This window comes from Hydra vulgaris, chromosome 05 (genome assembly GCF_038396675.1).
Source record: "Hydra vulgaris chromosome 05, alternate assembly HydraT2T_AEP".
NCBI lineage: Eukaryota > Metazoa > Cnidaria > Hydrozoa > Anthoathecata > Hydridae > Hydra > Hydra vulgaris.
Genome location: NC_088924.1, coordinates 39875001 through 39893227, shown reverse-complemented (window position 1 = coordinate 39893227; position 18227 = coordinate 39875001). Strand labels below are relative to the sequence as shown.

The window sequence follows — 18227 nt, the reverse complement described above, 5'->3', positions numbered from 1 at the left end:
GTTTATTTTTTATTTAGAAAAAACTAAGCAAAAAATAATGATGAAAACAAATATTTTTTTTCCTATAATAAAAGTCAATATAAACAATATAAACCCAAACCTTTTGTTATTGTTTGTACTGAAGCTCTCACAGATAGCCATTTCAGTATAACCTCACATGGGCTCCCTGAAGGCCACCTAAAACCTTATTTTGTATCCCATAAAATTTTTTTTTGAATTTGAAAGTAGTCTACTTGCACATTCTATAACTGTAAAAACTTAAATCATTTGTTGGTAGCTTTTTGAGAAAACTTGCTTAGAAGTTTTATAAAAAACGATGTTTTGGTATTAAAATAATACTTCACCGTCAACTATTATAGTTTTTTTTTTTCCTGTAATTGAAACAACGCAATAGGTGATAGCAATATTTATTTGTTTCTGATTGGCTAATAGTTGTTGTTTATAGGACATTACTTTAAAAGACTTAATATAATAGCAGTGGCCATAATAATAAAAATAACATTTTGTCTTCTCACTTCTTCTCACTAATTTTTTTTATCTTCAGTTTTAACAAGTTAGAACTAGTTAGAAATTGTGAAAACTAGTTCTAAATCAAGGAAAAAAAAAACCATGCTTTGCTAAAAATCACAAGTTTTTAAAATAGTTTGTATGTTCTGTTTGAAAAAAGGTAATAATTAAACATAAATTTTTTTTTCTGCATGTAGAAAAAATGTTTCAGGCAGATCATGGTTGTTAACATAGTGGTTTTCCCAAAAGAACTTCTTGATAAGATTTTCAAAATTTTTTTTCTTGCTTTGGCCAACCATGATCTTCGTGAAATATTTTTTCTTCGTGCAAAAAAAATCTATTGGTTTTAGAGAAAGTAGATTCTAAAATCTTTTTATTCACCACATAGAGTTTTATTTTTACTTGTGATTTTAGTCCCAGTAAAAAGCTTTACAATAGTAATATATTATATATATAAATATTTTGATTAATGTTAAAAGTTGATAATATAAAATAAAAGATTATTGAATGACTCAACATTGTTTTGTTATTGTTTAGTATATTGAAAAAATTATTCCTGTAATATGTAACAGGAATAATTTTTTATTTTCATTGATGAATTAGTTGCAACAGTTTTCAACAGATCTTTTATATCAGAGAATATAGATGTTAAAATTGAGGTAGATGGAGTGAAGAGTTATCTAAAGTTTACCTTATAAATTACTTTGTAGTCAAAGCTGGATCTTCATTTAGGTGAAAAAAATAGAACGAAAGTATTCTGATGAGTATGAATGTGAAGTTTCAAGGGATTTGCATGAAAATTTGTTTGAGAACACTAATTGGGCGTTTCTATTTTTGAATAGTTATCTGTCTACTATAAACTTTACCAGTGTGTCTTCTAAAGGTAAAATGAAATGCTTATTTATCAGGACGAGTGCAGTAATTTTAAAGGTATATGAAAGCTTTGATGCTTTAAAAAAACATTGAACTTAAACTGTTATGACTTATAAAAAGATTTTTAAAAAATTTCAGAGATCACAGTTCAAACCTTACTCTTAAAGTTCCTATAGTGTAGCACCATGGAGAAGAGTTTGTTGGTATAGAAGGAGAAAAGTTTGTATATTTAAAAAATTAATGGTTAACATTTTAATTGTTCTTATAAATAGTTTGTTTCTTAAATAATTTGGATGGAGGTTTAAGGTATTGAATTAGGCAATCATTGGAATCAGTTCATTAAGATTTTAAACAGTTTTGGTAAACAAATATATATATACTTTATAGTTTCAGTTAAATATAATATTAATGTTGTACTAAATATTTCTTTTCAAGAAAAACTTTTTTTTCAGATTTTTTATCAAAAATTGAAAGCTTTAGGCTATGCCACATTGAAAGTTTTAGGCTAGGCCACTGTATTCCTGTAAATAAAAAAATTCCCTCCCTCAATAATAAAATTATACTTAGTCAAACAGCCAAACAAATCAAATATTGCTATTTGATCTCCTTGCTTGGGTTTGAAGTTGTGTCAGAGGGGGTCTAATCTTTAGTTAAAGCAAGTCTTACAGTAGAATTTTCTCAAAAAGTTACCAACAAATGATTTAAATTTTGATAGTTTTAGAATGTGCAAGTAGACTGCTTTCAAAATCAAAAATAAAATTTTGTGTCTTATGTGACCTTCAGTGTATTCGTGCTCAACATTGATTTTCCATGCAAAGCTAAGTATGTAAAGATATTTTTATATAAGTGGTTCAAAAAAACCCTTGTTTTTAGTTATGTGGTTTTATCTGTAGAAAAGTGTTCTCCTATGGGAGAAAACTTTTTTTTTGATGAGGGCAATTGGAGAACATTTAGAAGTCACACAAGCCTAGTTTGTCTACCATACCCCCTACTTCACAAAAATATCTAATATGCAAGGTTGTGATGCAAATTTTTTGATTATAATGAAGGTTAATTTATTATAAACATTGTGCCTAAATACAAAGCAATTGGTAATACTTTGGGTTTTTGCTACCCCTCCCATTTTTGGTGTTGCAGAAACCAGTCTTGCACAAGCTATAAATGTTATTCCATTTTTCTCTTTTCAAAAAATTTAACATTTGAGGAAAGGCCAATGAAAAAAAAATCTTTAATTTGATCTTATGATTTTGATTTTTTATTTATTTATTTAATTTTTTAATTATTTGGTTTTTTAAATATATGATTTTTATAAAATTAATTTTAACTCTTTAATAAACCTTGTTATAAAAATAGCTTTAGCTAGTTCAGAACATATTTGAATACCTCACAACCATCTAAAAAAAAACATAGTTCATAACCATTTTATACATTTGATATTAATATTTATTAGTTTGTGTTTTTTTATTCAGAAATTTGCCAGTAGTATAGTACCTGAAATTCAGAGTTAGATAAAGCACTGTTTCAAAGCATACTTAACAGTTTTTTTAGAGTACACAGTTTTGAATGAGTTACCTTGAAGTTTTTCTAATATATATTAAAAAATTTATAAATATTTTATAATATATAATTATGAATAATCTACATTGACCTAGTTCATTACAGTTTTTTTTTTTTTTCCATAACTGCTACTAAAACACTTTTTAGGTGTATACTCATGATCACAAAATCCAATGGTTATTTTTGATTGGTTGGTCAAATGCACGCTATTATTTGGTCAGTACGATACTGCCATCAATTTTTTGCTGAAATTGATTGGCCAATGAAGTTTGATAAAAAATGAATTGATAAAAGAAAATGAATTCCTGTGAACTGAAAATTATTTTTTTAAAGTTTATCAAATATATCAAGTTTTGAGTTTGAGTTGTAGAAGTAACCTTGGTTACATGGATTATGTATAAACTATGAACTGTAAACATGGATGTTTTTATAGCAAAATAGTTTTAGATTTTCATTTGATGTTACTGTTAATAGGAATAAACGTTCCGAGTATACATATGTGTATTAGGTTTATGGCTTTTTTTAACCCCATGCCTCTGTATCATAACAGACAAGCTTTTTTTTATATATTTATGAAAGTAGCTTTTTTTTTTTCTTTTTTTCTAAATATCCGTTTAAAAAAAATAAATATTTTAATATCATTCAGATATAAGATAAATTTAAACAAATATTTTTATTACTATTCCATAATTTCAGTTTTTAAATCAGTTAGAATAAATATATATTTTATTTTTTAAATTAATAATATCTTTAAACACCATGTGTATCATGCAACACAAGTCATCCATTACAAGAAAATTAAAAATTTTGCAATAAAAAAATCTCCATGCACAAATTCTTTGAGATGCTTATGGACAAAAAATTGAGCTATGGTTTAACATGAAATCAAGCAAGGTATGCTTAATATGGTATCCAGCAAGGTATGCTTGATATGGTATCCAGAAAAGTAATAATATTATTAGAAGAAAGAGGAAAAGAAGAGAAAAAAAAAATGCTTTTTGCATTACCTTAAAAAAAGCTATTTGTGATACATTCGTATTATTATGTAAAATCTTATTTGTGACAAAGTTCTTACAAAATGTTTTACTTTATGTTTTTAAAAAATTTCGTTGGTAAATAAAAACTTACTTTTCATTTTTTAATCTGAAATTTTATTACTGAATGTAAATATTATAGATATTAATACAGATTTTGTTAAAAAATAATAAATATTTTAAATACCAAAATTATTTTGTTTGAGAATAGTTAGTTTAAAGAACACATTTAAAGAACACTCACTCAGTTTAAAGAACACAACTTCATTCCCAACTCAAGACATTTGATTTTTTAAAGTTATTCAAAGTCCTTTTCAAAGCTTCTTGTCATATTTTGTGACTATTGTGTCAGTAATATCAAAACGTTATTACTCTTTTACTAACCATGACACTATAAAGCTAACAATGACATCAAAGTGGTAACCATGACATCAAAGAGATTGCTCATTTTACCCACACAACACCAATGAGTTAACTAACTTTTTAACAAAACACCAAGTGATAACACTTTTTTACACAACACTAAAGGTAACTCTCTATTACTTACTTATTAGTTAAACAACCATATTAGTTATAGTAATAAATAAAAAATAATAACAAATGTAATAAAATATTAAATAGTTAGTATATGTATTCTATCATAACTATTGTACATAATTTAGAATAATTATTCTACTAAATAGAGCATATTTAGTGCATATAGTTAATTTAGAACATGATTAGAACTTAAAAATGCATTTTAACATGTATAATGCAACAACATTATTATACATAAATAGTATACATGATGGAACATAATTATTATACAAAATGGAACATGTCGATTTTTTTTTCCTTTTTTCTTTTTTCTTTTCAGACTTATATGGCTATTATATATGAATATATAAAAAAAAAAAATATTTGTTTGCATGAATAAAATGATAAAAGTTTTTTTTTATAGTAAAGTCTTTTTTACAAACCCCAATATCCAATAACATTGGCTCAGATTTTTTTTTTCTCAGAATATTCACTCAGTTTTTTTAAATTAAATTTTGTATGTTATTGTAGAAGTAAAAAATTGAATAGCAAATAAAAATGCAAAAAATGTTTTTAAGATAAAGATTTTGTAGTATAATAATTTTTTTAACAGAATACTAATTATCTGTTAATTTTTTTTTATTTTAACACAAAACTAATTGCTATTAATTTTAAATGTTTCTTACCAATTTTTTAAAATCAAAAATGTATTTTAAATGTGTTTTAAAAAAAATAATTTAAATGTAAATGTATATTAAAAAAACTTTAAGGTTCCTCTAGCTATTTGTAACTCTAATGGTCATATGATTTTGAAAAAGAAGAAAGTGAAAAATCATCAATTATAAAAAAATCGTTAATTATAAAAACATTGAATAATACAAAATGTAATATTAAAAATATAAAGAAAAAAACATTTATATTATAGAGAATAAAACATTAGTGTTATAAAAATAAAACATTAGCATTATGGAGAATAAGGCATTGGTATTATAGGAAATTAAACATTGATATTTTAAACAATAACATGTTAATATTACAGAGAGCAAAAAATATTATTATAGAGAATAACAGATTAATATTGTAGTGAATAAAATATTTATATAAAGAACAAAGTATTGATATTATAAAAAGGAAATGCAGGTAGTGATGTCTCTATATGCTCTTTTTCTTTTAGACCATTTATTATTTTCTTCCTTTTAGAGACAAATGATCGTGACACAACTGTTGCTCAAGTTACATCAAATATTAATGCAAATAGTGAATGTAAGTGTCCACATTTATTGCAATTATTATTATTTTTTTTTATATGATTTCAATCATGTAACAAATATGTTGAAAATAGTTTTTGTTGAGTTTTTTTAACTTGTCATTTTTGATAATCTTGAAATGACAACAAAATCAAAATTAAAAACAACAAAAATTTAAAAATCATAAAATTAATTACAAGTATTATTAGATTTACATATATATATATGTATATATATATATATATATATATATATATATATATATATATATATATATATATATATATTCAGTCAGTCACAAAAGTTTTTGTACACCGTACAATTTAGAGAAAACACTTAATAAAAACCGTTTTAAATGCAAAATAATAATTTTATATCAAAGTAACAAGAATATATTGTACAAGAAACAAAAAATAATTAACTAAATAAAAGTATTCATTTGTATAACTGAAAAAGTTTAATTTTTGAATTTATAATATGTCACAAAAGTTTTCATACATTAATTACAAAACTTGTAAAAAAAAGAAAAATATGAAAAATGAAAAAATCTTTAATATTTTGCATCCTTTGGCATTTACACAAGCTTTTAATCTTCATTGATGTTCATCGATGGCACTAATGACTTAGTATAAGAAGATGGAATTTTATTCCATTCTTCTAATAAGATATTTTTTAGCATATTAACATTTGTTATTCTATGTTTCCTGACATATCTGTCTAAATAATCACACACATGCTTTATTGGGTTAAAGTCTGGTGATTGTATGGAATATTGTAGAGCAATCATGATTATGAACCATGATATGAGCAGTGTGTTTTGGATCTTTATCCTGTTGAAATATCCAATTATTTCCTAACTTTAATTTAGCATCATCTGATTTCAAATTATTTTTTATAATATGGAAATATACCCAACAATCCATTTAAGCCTGAATAAATACCAAACTCCCTACTCCAGCTGCAGCCATCAATCCCCAAATCATCACACTTTCACCTCCATATTTCACTGCTGGAATGTTTTTCTTCTAGTTCTGTATTCTTTTTTCTCCATATTTTTCCATGGCTATTGGGTCCAAAAATGTTAAATCTACTCTTGTCAGTAAATAAAACTTCGTTCTAAAATTGTTCATCTTCGTTTTCTTACTTATTGTCCCATCTTTTTTGTCTTTTTTCTACATTTATAAACGGTTTTCTACACTTATAAACGGTTTTCTACATTTATAAACGGTTTTCTACACTTACAAACGGTTTTCTACACTTATAAACGGTTTTCTACACTTATAAACGGTTTTCTACACTTATAAACGGTTTTCTACACTTATAAACGGTTTTCTACACTTGTAAACAGTTTTCTACACTTGTAAACGGTTTTCAACACTTATAAACGGTTTTCTACACTTATAAACGGTTTTCTACACTTATAAATGGTTTTCTTTAATCTAGATTTTCTAAGTATTTGTCTAATATTTTCTGGATGAACTATCTTGTCAGTTTCAAGTTCAACATCTTTGCTTGGTCACTTCTTGGTGATGTACTAACAGAACCAACCATTTCAAATTTTAACAACACTTTGAACGATGGAATGAGTTTTACCAACAATTTTGATAATTTGGCGAAAAGATTTTTTTTCTTTATGCAACTTTGTTTTTAATTCATGCATGTCATTAGACATGTGATGTTACTTGTTTAAACTCATGTTTATAAATATTTCAACAAAAAAAATTTTGGTGAAAAAGTTCTTATTACTTTTATAAAAATCTGAATGAATGAACAAGTTAAATGAATGAACAAGTTTGAACAAGTTTAAACCAACTACTAAGGAATTGTATATTATTATGTATTAGTTTTATTAGTGTACGAAAACTTTTGTGACATTATAAATTCAAAAATTAAACTTCAGTTTTACAAATAAATATTTTTGTTTAGTTAATTATTTTTTATTTCGTGTACAATATATTCTTGTTACTTTGATATAAAATTACTTTTTGCATTTAAAATGGTTTTTTATATTATACCGTATAAAATCTTTTGTGACTTTTGTGAATATATATATATATATATATATATATATATATATATATATATATATATATATATATATCAAAATAGATATATATGAACATATATATATATGTATACATACATATATACATATACATGTATATATGTACGTATATATATGTATATGTATAATTATGCTACAAAGCCTTAATGCTCAAGCAACCATGGCAACTGAAAACTTTATCATTTACACTACCTATCAGAACAGATTTCACTTTTTGTGATATAGTAGACCCCATATTGAATATGATATAATGAATATACATCGAAGTATAAAAATAAATATATTAGTGTCGTAGTTCAAGTGAATAACATTGCTTTTATATCATGTTTGTTCAACAATTTTAGAAAATTTTTGATTATTCAGAAGGAAAAAAAACCATTATTTTGAGTTCTTCTTTTTTTTTGTTATTTAACAATTTTTTTCATTCAGCAAATAGAGACTTGGATACCAATGCGATGAAAAAAGATTTCACAAATCAAGGAATTTTAGGTTAGTCTTTATAAAAGGTAAAATTCTATAAAGTTTAAGGGAAAGATGAAATTTTTTGTCTATCAATTTTAAATATTTATGTAATGTAATTTATATAATATATTTTTAACTTGCAACTGTACAACACATAAATAACTATGCAAAAAAACTATCAATAACGACATGTATATCAAGTAAAACTTGGAACACTTTGTTTTTTTAACATAACTTGAATTCAAAAAAATATTAATTTAAAAAAATTATTTAATGTCCATAAAGTTGTATTTGCTTAACTCTTTTATGTCTTCAAAACTAACTTTTGTATAACCTTGGCAACCATTTTTCTCAGGCAATACACGGTCCTGGTTTCTGATTGGTAAATGTTATCAGCAATCCGGCCATCAATGTACATTTCTCATTTTAGAATAGCTAAAATGTATTTAATAGGACAAGCTTATGGTAATTTATCAAAATTGTTGTCTTTTTTGCTTGTTGCTAATTTGTGATTTAGTGATGATAAAACTAAATCAGGCTAAAGTACATATTTACCAGTTCTGTGATGTACCTTGTACCCAGTACCTTGATAAAAAGAACTAATTACTTTTACACTTGTTTGAGGTACACCACTTGCTTCCACCCGATCCACCCACTTGCTTTATGTTCATTCCACCCGATCTAACTTTACCAACACTTTTTAATAAAATATGGAGCAAGAAAAAAATTTTTTTCTTGTATTTTAGTTTGTATACTTTATCATTAAATGTTGTGTCATTTAAATAAAGTTTATTTGATTAATACAAGTCATTACCAGTTACGAGCAAATTGCTTAATGTGAATTAGTTTCTGTCATCAACAATAAAGTTGAGTTTTTTTAACTACCTACGTTTCAGACAAGCCAAAAGTTACTACATAGGAGTTCTGTTCAGTTATTTTATTTGTTTACAGCATGATATAAGTTTCTTTTTATTTTGCAGTATGCATCAAATGGCTTTGTTGGTGCTTTTGAATTTTTTTTTGCTGCTTAGTTTAAAAAAATTTTTTAAATTTTTAGAATGTTAGCTAGAGACATTGGTGGAGTGTTAGCTTGAGATATTGGACCACTTTTTTGTTTGTTTCTCAAGTAGTTTTCTTAACTCTTGGAATCAGTTATGCCTATAAATAGTTGTTGTTTTTTTTATCAATTTTAGTTTGACATAATTGATCAACAAAACACTGCGTTAAACAACACTGAACACACTTTAATAAACATAAGCAAGATTAAATTAAAAAAAATTTTTTATACTTTATAAGTCATTTTCACTTTTTTTTTCTTCAATTTTTATCTTTAGAAGTCATATTAAGTTTGTATTTTTTTGATGGTGAAACCAAGTTCTTAAAAATATTGGAATTAAATAAAGTTTTTTTTTGTTTGTTTAAAAGCAACATAATTTAAAAGTTAACTACCACCAATCGTTTAAATGATTTGAAACTTTTTCAATTAGTTTTCATCTTGAACTGCAAGAAATATGAATTTAGTCTAATATCATCAATTTGAAAATTCAGCACAGTTTATACATCTGCACAATTAATTTAGTTTTTAGTTTTATTGAAAATCATCTGTAGCTAGTTTTAATAATTAGTTTATAGAGTATTATTTTGCCTAATAATTTAAACACACCAATAAATAACAAAAAGGTGTTTAAAATATAAGGTTGTTAAGTCGAGAGTTTCGATAAAAGCTTTTTGTTGTATTTTTTTACGGAAATAAATTTATTATTTGAAAATAATTAAAGCAGCTGACAATTGCACTGATAAAATATTTTTTTAATAGTCGTAAAATATTGTTTTTTACTTTTAATTTAAAAATGATATTGAAATTTAATTTTATTTATCAGTAAAGTTTATAATGATTTATACTAATTTTAAAAGAAAAGTTTTTAAAAGAATTTACATTTATAGCAACTGATATGTTTATGGACTCGTCTCATTTCTGGCCATTGGTGAAAAGTGATAACATTCTGACACCTGATATTGTAACAGGTCATAATGGTATACTCATGGATGGTGCAGTAATTGAAAAAAGTGATGACTTTTCAGAAATATTATCAACTGAAAAAAAAGGTTCATATGTCATACTTGGTGACTTTAAAGGTTAAGATATATTTATTTGTTTTTATTTTACTTTGAACTTTTTTTTTTTTTTAATTTGTTTTAAAGATAAATTTATTTTTAATATTTATTTACTGCTATAATTTGTGTTTATATTTATTATTTAAAATAGGATATTTAAAGAATATTTTATTAAACTTACATATTTTAAATAAATTTTAATAAATTCTAATATATAGTTTAAAATTAATAATTTTCAATTTTTTTTATTTTTTATTAATTTTTTTTATTAATTAGCAACTTCACTTTTTTTAGGCACATGCTTTACCAATCCTGACTCTTGTATTATGGGTGGTATGACTATTTCTTTTTGGGTGAAGCTGAACCAATCAAATATTAATGGAAATCAAGATGCCTATATTATAAGTGGCGGAGGTAAGAATTTTTTGTTTTTTGTTTTTAGTAGAGGAGTTAAGAACTTTTTTTTAGGAAATATAATTTATTTTATAAACATAACAAAAATAATGTATTTTGTAAAGTTTAATCATGTTTCTCAAAAAAGTTAACATTAGTTATATGGGACATACCTTTACCAAGTCTCAAGAAATTTGGTAAATTAATGTTTCATTTAACTTAAATACATTTGAAAGATGATCTCAAACTTTATTTTTAGTAGCTTTCTGTGATATCAAAGTTTTTTTTTCTTGTTTTTTTTTTTCAGTTTTTTTTTTTTTCACAAATTCATTTTCAAAAAGGCTTCAGCAACTCACTAATTTGGGAGTAAACATAAAGCAAATAAAAGAGCTAAAGTGAGAAAACAGTTGACAAAAGATTTAAAAAGTTGTAAATTGTTAGAGACACAAAAATTGTGAGGGGTACCAGGTATCTGTGTACAGCAAGATGTACAAGGTAACTGTTTATTGTATGATGTAAAATGTTCTTGCATACTACATGGTGTACAAGGTATCTGTGTACTGAAATGTGTACAAGGTACTTGCATACTGCCAGGTGTACAAGGAAATAAAAACTTGATGATTGAATGTTTTTAGAGCATGTTACAGTAAAAGGATGTGGCTTAGCTGAATGACAAGTCACCATCAACCATGTAGTACATGTTGAAAAGTGAAATAAATGTAACCTTGTGACAATAAGACAAAAGCTCAAGCTCGACAGCTATAACAGGTCAAATTACAATATATACTATTATATATATTATAATATTTTGGGTGCTCAATACTCAGTACGAGTATTGAGCACCAAAAATACATTCACCAATATCAATACTTAGTATGTGTGCTACCTTTCATCAAAATCAATACTCAGTATAAGTGCTTCCATTTATCAATAACTTGTAGTAATTATTAGCAGTAAACAACTTTTTGGTTTTAAAATTAAAATTGAGAATGAAAGGTATTTTTAGCTTTGTTGCTAGCAGGATTGATGGTACTAGTGCCAGATCATTTAGTGTTATGAGCATTAAAGTCATTATTATTGACTGATAAATAAAGATAATGGTCTTGGTCAGTTTGATCAGAAATAAAAAGAATAAAAGAGAAAAGTGAAGACAAAAGACAAAAGCTAAGCAAAAGCACATAAAAAAAAATTTAAAGGATTGAAATCTAATTTTATGACAAATGCGTGAATTGATCAATTAATCTCTCTCAAAACCTTTGAGTCTATTGACTTGTAAATCCTTATAACAGAAAGGTTCTACAATGCATCAGATAGTAGTGGTAAGCCAAGAGCTATTGCTCTTGACATATCAAAAGTTTTCATACTGGTTTTCATAAAAGTTTTTTATGAAATGGTGGATTCAAATTTTACTACATTCAGTATAAATATGTTAAAAAATGAAAATCTTTAAACATTTTGATAATAAGATATTCAAGTACAGAGTTAAAATTTTCGCTCAAAAGTGTATTTTAAGAGAAATTTGTGTTTCAACCAGTTTATATAGAATAACTTTTAATATATTCCCAGACATATTTACATTTATGGAAAAGTCTATGAAACTAGTTTTAGATAGTTTAGGTTTTTTAAAAAAAATTTGAATGTAGTTGTAAAAGTTGGGTCAAATATGAAAAAATAATATTACATAATAACTTTGGTGGAGCTGGGAAACTGATTTTTAACTGTTTACAGGGTGGTCTCAGCATTTATTGATGTTAAATGCGCTCTAGGAAACTTTAGTGAAAGATATACTCGCACATTTTGGCCCTTTTTTGAAATAATTGTTTTTTAGTGGTGCAAAGTCTTTGTAAAATGTCTTTTCTGCATCTGTAATCAGTGGCAGATTTTGATGTTTTAGGTATGACAATTTCAGACTATAATTATATATTTATAGTTATATATTTCACTTTATTTTTTTGCAAAATAGTCTCAAATGAGACTATTTTGCAAAAAAATAAAGTGATTGAAACAAAAATACTTTAACAGATTTACCGCCACCCTACCCAGATTTACCTCTGCTAGCCTAAATGTTAAAGCAATGAGTTAATAAATATTTTAGTTTACTACCTTCTACTAAATTTAAAATTATCCACTGGTTTTAAATTTCATTTAATTATCTTTTAAGCATTTGGGCATGCGTAATGACCATGTAAAATTTACAACCTCATTTTGATGGAGTTGAAAGCTTTACATTTTTAAAAACTTTCAAACACTAAAAGATAATTATATGAAATTTGGAACATGACGATGAATTTGAATTTAGAATTAGATAGTAAATTAAAACATTTGTGTAACTTATTGTCCTCACATTTGGGCTAGGAATGAATCTTTTAAGGTATTTTTTGTTCCCAGACTCATCAAATCCAATTATAACTTCAATTTTTATTATTTTAATTTTTATATTAATTATAAATTAATTCATTCCCAACATGGCTGCAAGCAACCACTATTTAATTTTGAGTTAAAAAACAAGAAAGCAGTTTACAGTTAAAGGAGGTTTTACTCTTTACAGTCGACAGAAGACTTAAAAAATTGTAAATTGTATGCGTCAGGAAAGTGACTCAGGAAAAATCAAGAACAATAAGAGGTAAATTCCAAAGCACCAGTGCAAAGTGGGATGGTTACACACAAAAGGCTGGCCAAAGTTATTTTCTTAATACCTGCACAAAGTTATTATTAAATTATATAATAAAGTATGTATGTTCAAAATTTCACATAACTTTGATCTGTAGTTTTATAGAAAACTTAACTTTGTAGCTAGGCGCTCATAAAATTTTTTTCAACAGGGGCAGGAGAGTGTGGTTTCAACTCCAAAATATTGCAATATTTTTGTGTTTAGGTCAATCAAAGAAGTCACGTGGGTTTGCATTTCTGTATTTCCATGGAAACTTTGTTGCATGTTTAAGTACAGCACACAAACAGTGGAAAATCATTATGCCAAGCTTTCCAGATAATGAGTGGGTTAATGCCGCTTTTGTCTGGAACCGAAATGAAACACTTCTATACTATCTCAATGGAAAGTTAATTAAGACTGTTGATGGTACTGTTGCAAATAGACCATATGTAAACTACACAATTTTAACAATAAGCCGTCCTAACAATGCTATTGATCAGGAGTTTATGTATCCTCTTAAAATGAGTGCTTTTGCATTATGGGATAGACCTCTAAAAGACTTTCAACTGCAAAAGTGCTATGAGAATAGTAAGTTATTATATACTTTTATTTTTACCTGTTTTTATATTTTTTATATTATTTATGTTTTTTATCTGCATTATCTATATCTAAGTTCTTTTACTTGAACAAAATTATGATTAAGTTAGAAGCATTCATGTATAATTAAATGATTTAAAAGAATTACAGGTCTTGGCAACAGACTTTGTAATTCTTTTAAATCAAAAATGGAGCAATTAAGAATAGGGTGGCTCTTAAACAATATTTTTTGAAAATGTCTGCTCTTTAGATTCAACTGCCTAGAAAATTTTTGAACTAAAAATGAAAAATATTCATTTTTACAAAACATTTTTTTTCTCAATGTTTTTTTATAAAATGATGGTTGTTCTTGACATTTTTATACAGTTTATATAAAACTTTAAAACCATGAAATCATTTCAGTATCTCCCCCAGGACATGTAAAATATAAATTGAAATTCTAAATTTATTTTGGCAATAGTTAAGAGTCTTTTTTCTGATTCTATCAGATCATTTATTTTGAATTGCGGGTACATTAAATTAAGTATATATTTTTAAAGTAACTTTTAAATCTCAATGGAAGCCAAATTTTTATACCATTTTGCTTCTTTTGAGATCCAACATGATATACTTTTGGAGAACTTTTTTTTGTTGATCCACATGATATTTTTTTGGGTCTTGAGCAACCACTAAAAATTTTTTTTTTTTTAAATTTTCAATTCAGTATTATTTTAGTATATAGAACACATTTAGGGGTTAAGACCAGACATTTTCAAAAAATTTTGTTTTTAAAGCCACCCTAATGGGGCAGAATCCCATTTTGCCAGATTTAACTATTTAACCTTTTTAAGTCAGAGGGTGTTAATTGTGTTTAATTTGTGCAATATATATATATATATATATATATATATATATATATATATATATATATATATATATATATATATATATATATATATATATATATATATATATATATATATGTAATAATAACAATTATACAACAGACAAAATGCAATTTTATCGAAGTATTTATGCTTTATGTTTTGTTTATGTGTGGATTTTTTCATCAGTGGCAAGTTGAACATTGTATGAGAAAATCTAAACAGGTCTGCCTTTAAAGTATACTGACAAGAGGGTCTGCTGCTTCCGCTATAATAAAAAAAATGATGATCTACAAACATTTTAATTTTAGATTCTTAAGTTTACACTGCGTGATGACATGCACATATAGCATAAATTCAATATACTTTCCATGACACTGTAACATTTTGGAATGCATTTTGCATATATTAGCAAACATATATTGGCATCACGTCAATATGCTGTTAAATCTGCAGAAGAAGGTTTTGTTCATGTGTCTATCATGCCTTGTTTATGGAACTATATTACCAACAATTTAAAAGATGTTTTATTAAATAGCGAATGTGAAATTCCTTTGAATAAATGAATAAAATAAAACTGATAATTATTGAGAGGCAGAGAAAAAATCAGTGTGTATGATACTACTCAAAAAGAAGCAATAGATTTGGACCCAAAATTAAAATAAATAATCTGATAGGATCAGAAAATAGATAGGGTCTCTTAAATTTTGTAAAAATAAGTTTAGAATTTTAATTTGTATTTTGCATGCCCTGGGGAGGTACTAAAATGATTTCATAGTTTTGAAGTCACAATCTAAAGTTTATGAAAAATTGAACTTTACTAGTGACCCATTATATTGGTGATCTGAATTCTGTAGAGGACAATCTTTACAGAATATTGCATTCAAGTTACTATCATTACCTGCTTCATCAATGACAGTTGAGAAGCAGGTAATGATAATAACTTGAATGCAACAACAGACTGTCAAATGCTCTAAGCGCAATAGTAACATAAATTGCATACAATAACAAAGTACAACAACTCATGAAGTAGAAAAAGAAACGGCCAATAGCACTCTAATTCTCTGGTGGGCCTGTAGGTTTTTTGTAATTTTTTCGATAACAGCATTAAAAGGTAATATAAAGTACATGATCACCATAAATATAAAAAATAAATGTTAATGGTGAACAATTGCTTTTTTATAAATCATATTATTTCTTATGTAACAGAGCATCATTTGTTATTTTATAAACTATTTCTATATAAAATTCAATTATGCATAAGCTCACAACTCAATAAACTCACAACAATCTTCTAGGATCCAATGAATTGAAACTGTATTAATGACATCTCTGTGGGATAGCTCTGAATCTGAAAATATGTATAGCAAATCAGTCACAGAGTTTTAATGAAAGCATTATGGACAAACATAGTCTTAAAAGACAATTGAAATATCGTAATTGAAAAATCGACAATTGAAATATAGATAATCGTAAAATTTTGTTTAATATGCTAACTTTTCTCTCATACAGCTCGAGATATTTCGAGATATTACAGGAGGTGTTTCTTGATATAATGTGTTTATGTGAAGGTAGAGTTAAAAAGGACTGGTTGATTGGCACGCATTTCTAATCCTAGATATTTTTATTTCATTATTATTGCAGTCAATTGGTGCAAACTTTGTGCAATTTAGGGTAAAAGCACGAAACTTGGTGGACATGTTGATAAGGTGAAAACATTCGTTTTAAGACTCAGACCCACTTTCAAAATGACCATAGATGGTCTCCATGGAAACTAGCACCTGTCCATAGCAATAAAATTTTATTTTTTAAAAATCTAATAATTTATACACCAATCAAAAGCTCAATAAAAATGAAGCAAAAAATGTAAAACAAATATAGAAAAAATTAACTGATAACAAGTTGGAGGGCTTAAAATGCTATAAATCCAGGGGTTAAAGTAGATATAAAGTATTGCGTGCAAAAATAAATTAGAGTTATTTTTTTTAAAAATTAACAATGTACAAAGCTTTGAAAGATTTTTATTTATTTGAAATATAAATTAAGTTTCTTTTTTTATTTTTTCTAATAAAAAAACACTTTGATAAGACAATCAAGCCCATAGTATTTTTCCCCTGAAATTATTGAAAAATTGAATAATTCCTTAATTACACGTTTGGAATACGAAAGGAGATTTTCCTTTTTAATATAATTGATCTATCAATTTTGTGGGGCTGGTTGTAGGTGGTTTGCATGATTTTTTTCGCTTTAATTTGTCACAAAATTCTTTTGTGTACATATAAAATTCTGAATTCAGTCAACTGGTAATTCACAATAGTATGAAAGTTGTTTGTCATGTTTTTTTGTCAAAATCAACAAAAAACCAAGATTCAAAAAAGAAAAAAATCTCAAGAAAGTCGCATAGGTATTTATGCAGGCATAATGATACATACAAAAACTCGCAAAAAGACACTTGTTGATAAACTTTATAAACTTGGGATATCAATATCTTAAAACCGGGTTATGGAATTATCAACACAAATGGGTAATAGAACTCTATTACCCATTTGTGTTGATAATTCAAATTTGTGTTGATATTGAACTACTTCACAGAAAATAAATTGGTTTGCTCACGGCGTTTGAATCCTAAAGTTTTCACAACTGCTGCTTTGGATAATATAGACTACACTCCAAGTTCCACAACAATTGAAGACTCTTTTTATGGAACAGAAATATCATTACTCCACCATCGAAAATCAGAGAAAATTGTATCAGATCTTGAAATTTCTACTTTAGAGTTTTCTGAAAAAAAACAGTTGTCAAACACTTCTGATTGTTACACTGAGATTTAAATCTTCTAAATCTACTGCCATAATCAAACATGGAATGGATGTGATCAAGACAGCTGTTGGTTTTTTAAATAAAGGTCAAAACACCTGTCATTACTTTTGACCAGCCATTGTATTCCTTGGCTAAACTGATACAGTGGAATTGGAAAAAATACTAAGGAGAAAAAGCTTTCATCATTATGATGGGGCCACTTCATATTGAAATGGTAGCGCTTAAAACAATTGAAGATTAGTTGCAAGATTCCGGATGGTGTTCTGCTTTAGTTGAAGCAGAGATTTTATTAGCAGGGAAAGCTGAATCATACCTAAATGCATCACATGTATCAAAAACAAGAAGTGTGCATCAGGTAAATTTTAAAGTTTATTTTTTCATTTTTAGGAAGGATGAGTTTGATTTTGTGATATGAAAACAATTACTAAACATCATTGTTCAGAAAATTTTGTGTTATAAATGCTCAAAGTAAAAAAAAATAATTCCGTAATAGGTAACTGCTGCTGCTCTTCATATTTTGATGAAACA

At 26.1% G+C, this 18227-nt stretch overlaps 1 protein-coding gene across 3 annotated transcripts in view; it reads left to right on the top strand.

The window, feature by feature from the left end:
• The window catches only part of LOC100202174 (uncharacterized protein PF3D7_1120600), a 97261-nt gene that overhangs the window by 74928 nt on the left and 4106 nt on the right, over positions 1 to 18227 (top strand). For 2 of the 3 annotated variants that reach the window (XM_065798177.1, XM_065798178.1), the window contains 5 exons: positions 5688 to 5750; positions 8229 to 8288; positions 10206 to 10397; positions 10671 to 10790; positions 13645 to 14007. In XM_065798177.1, the coding sequence (XP_065654249.1) occupies positions 5688 to 5750; positions 8229 to 8288; positions 10206 to 10397; positions 10671 to 10790; positions 13645 to 14007 (798 nt within the window). Of the gene's footprint in view, positions 1 to 3084; positions 3432 to 5687; positions 5751 to 8228; positions 8289 to 10205; positions 10398 to 10670; positions 10791 to 13644; positions 14008 to 18227 lie in introns of those variants that run through there. The other variant, XM_065798179.1, reaches the window with a different exon arrangement.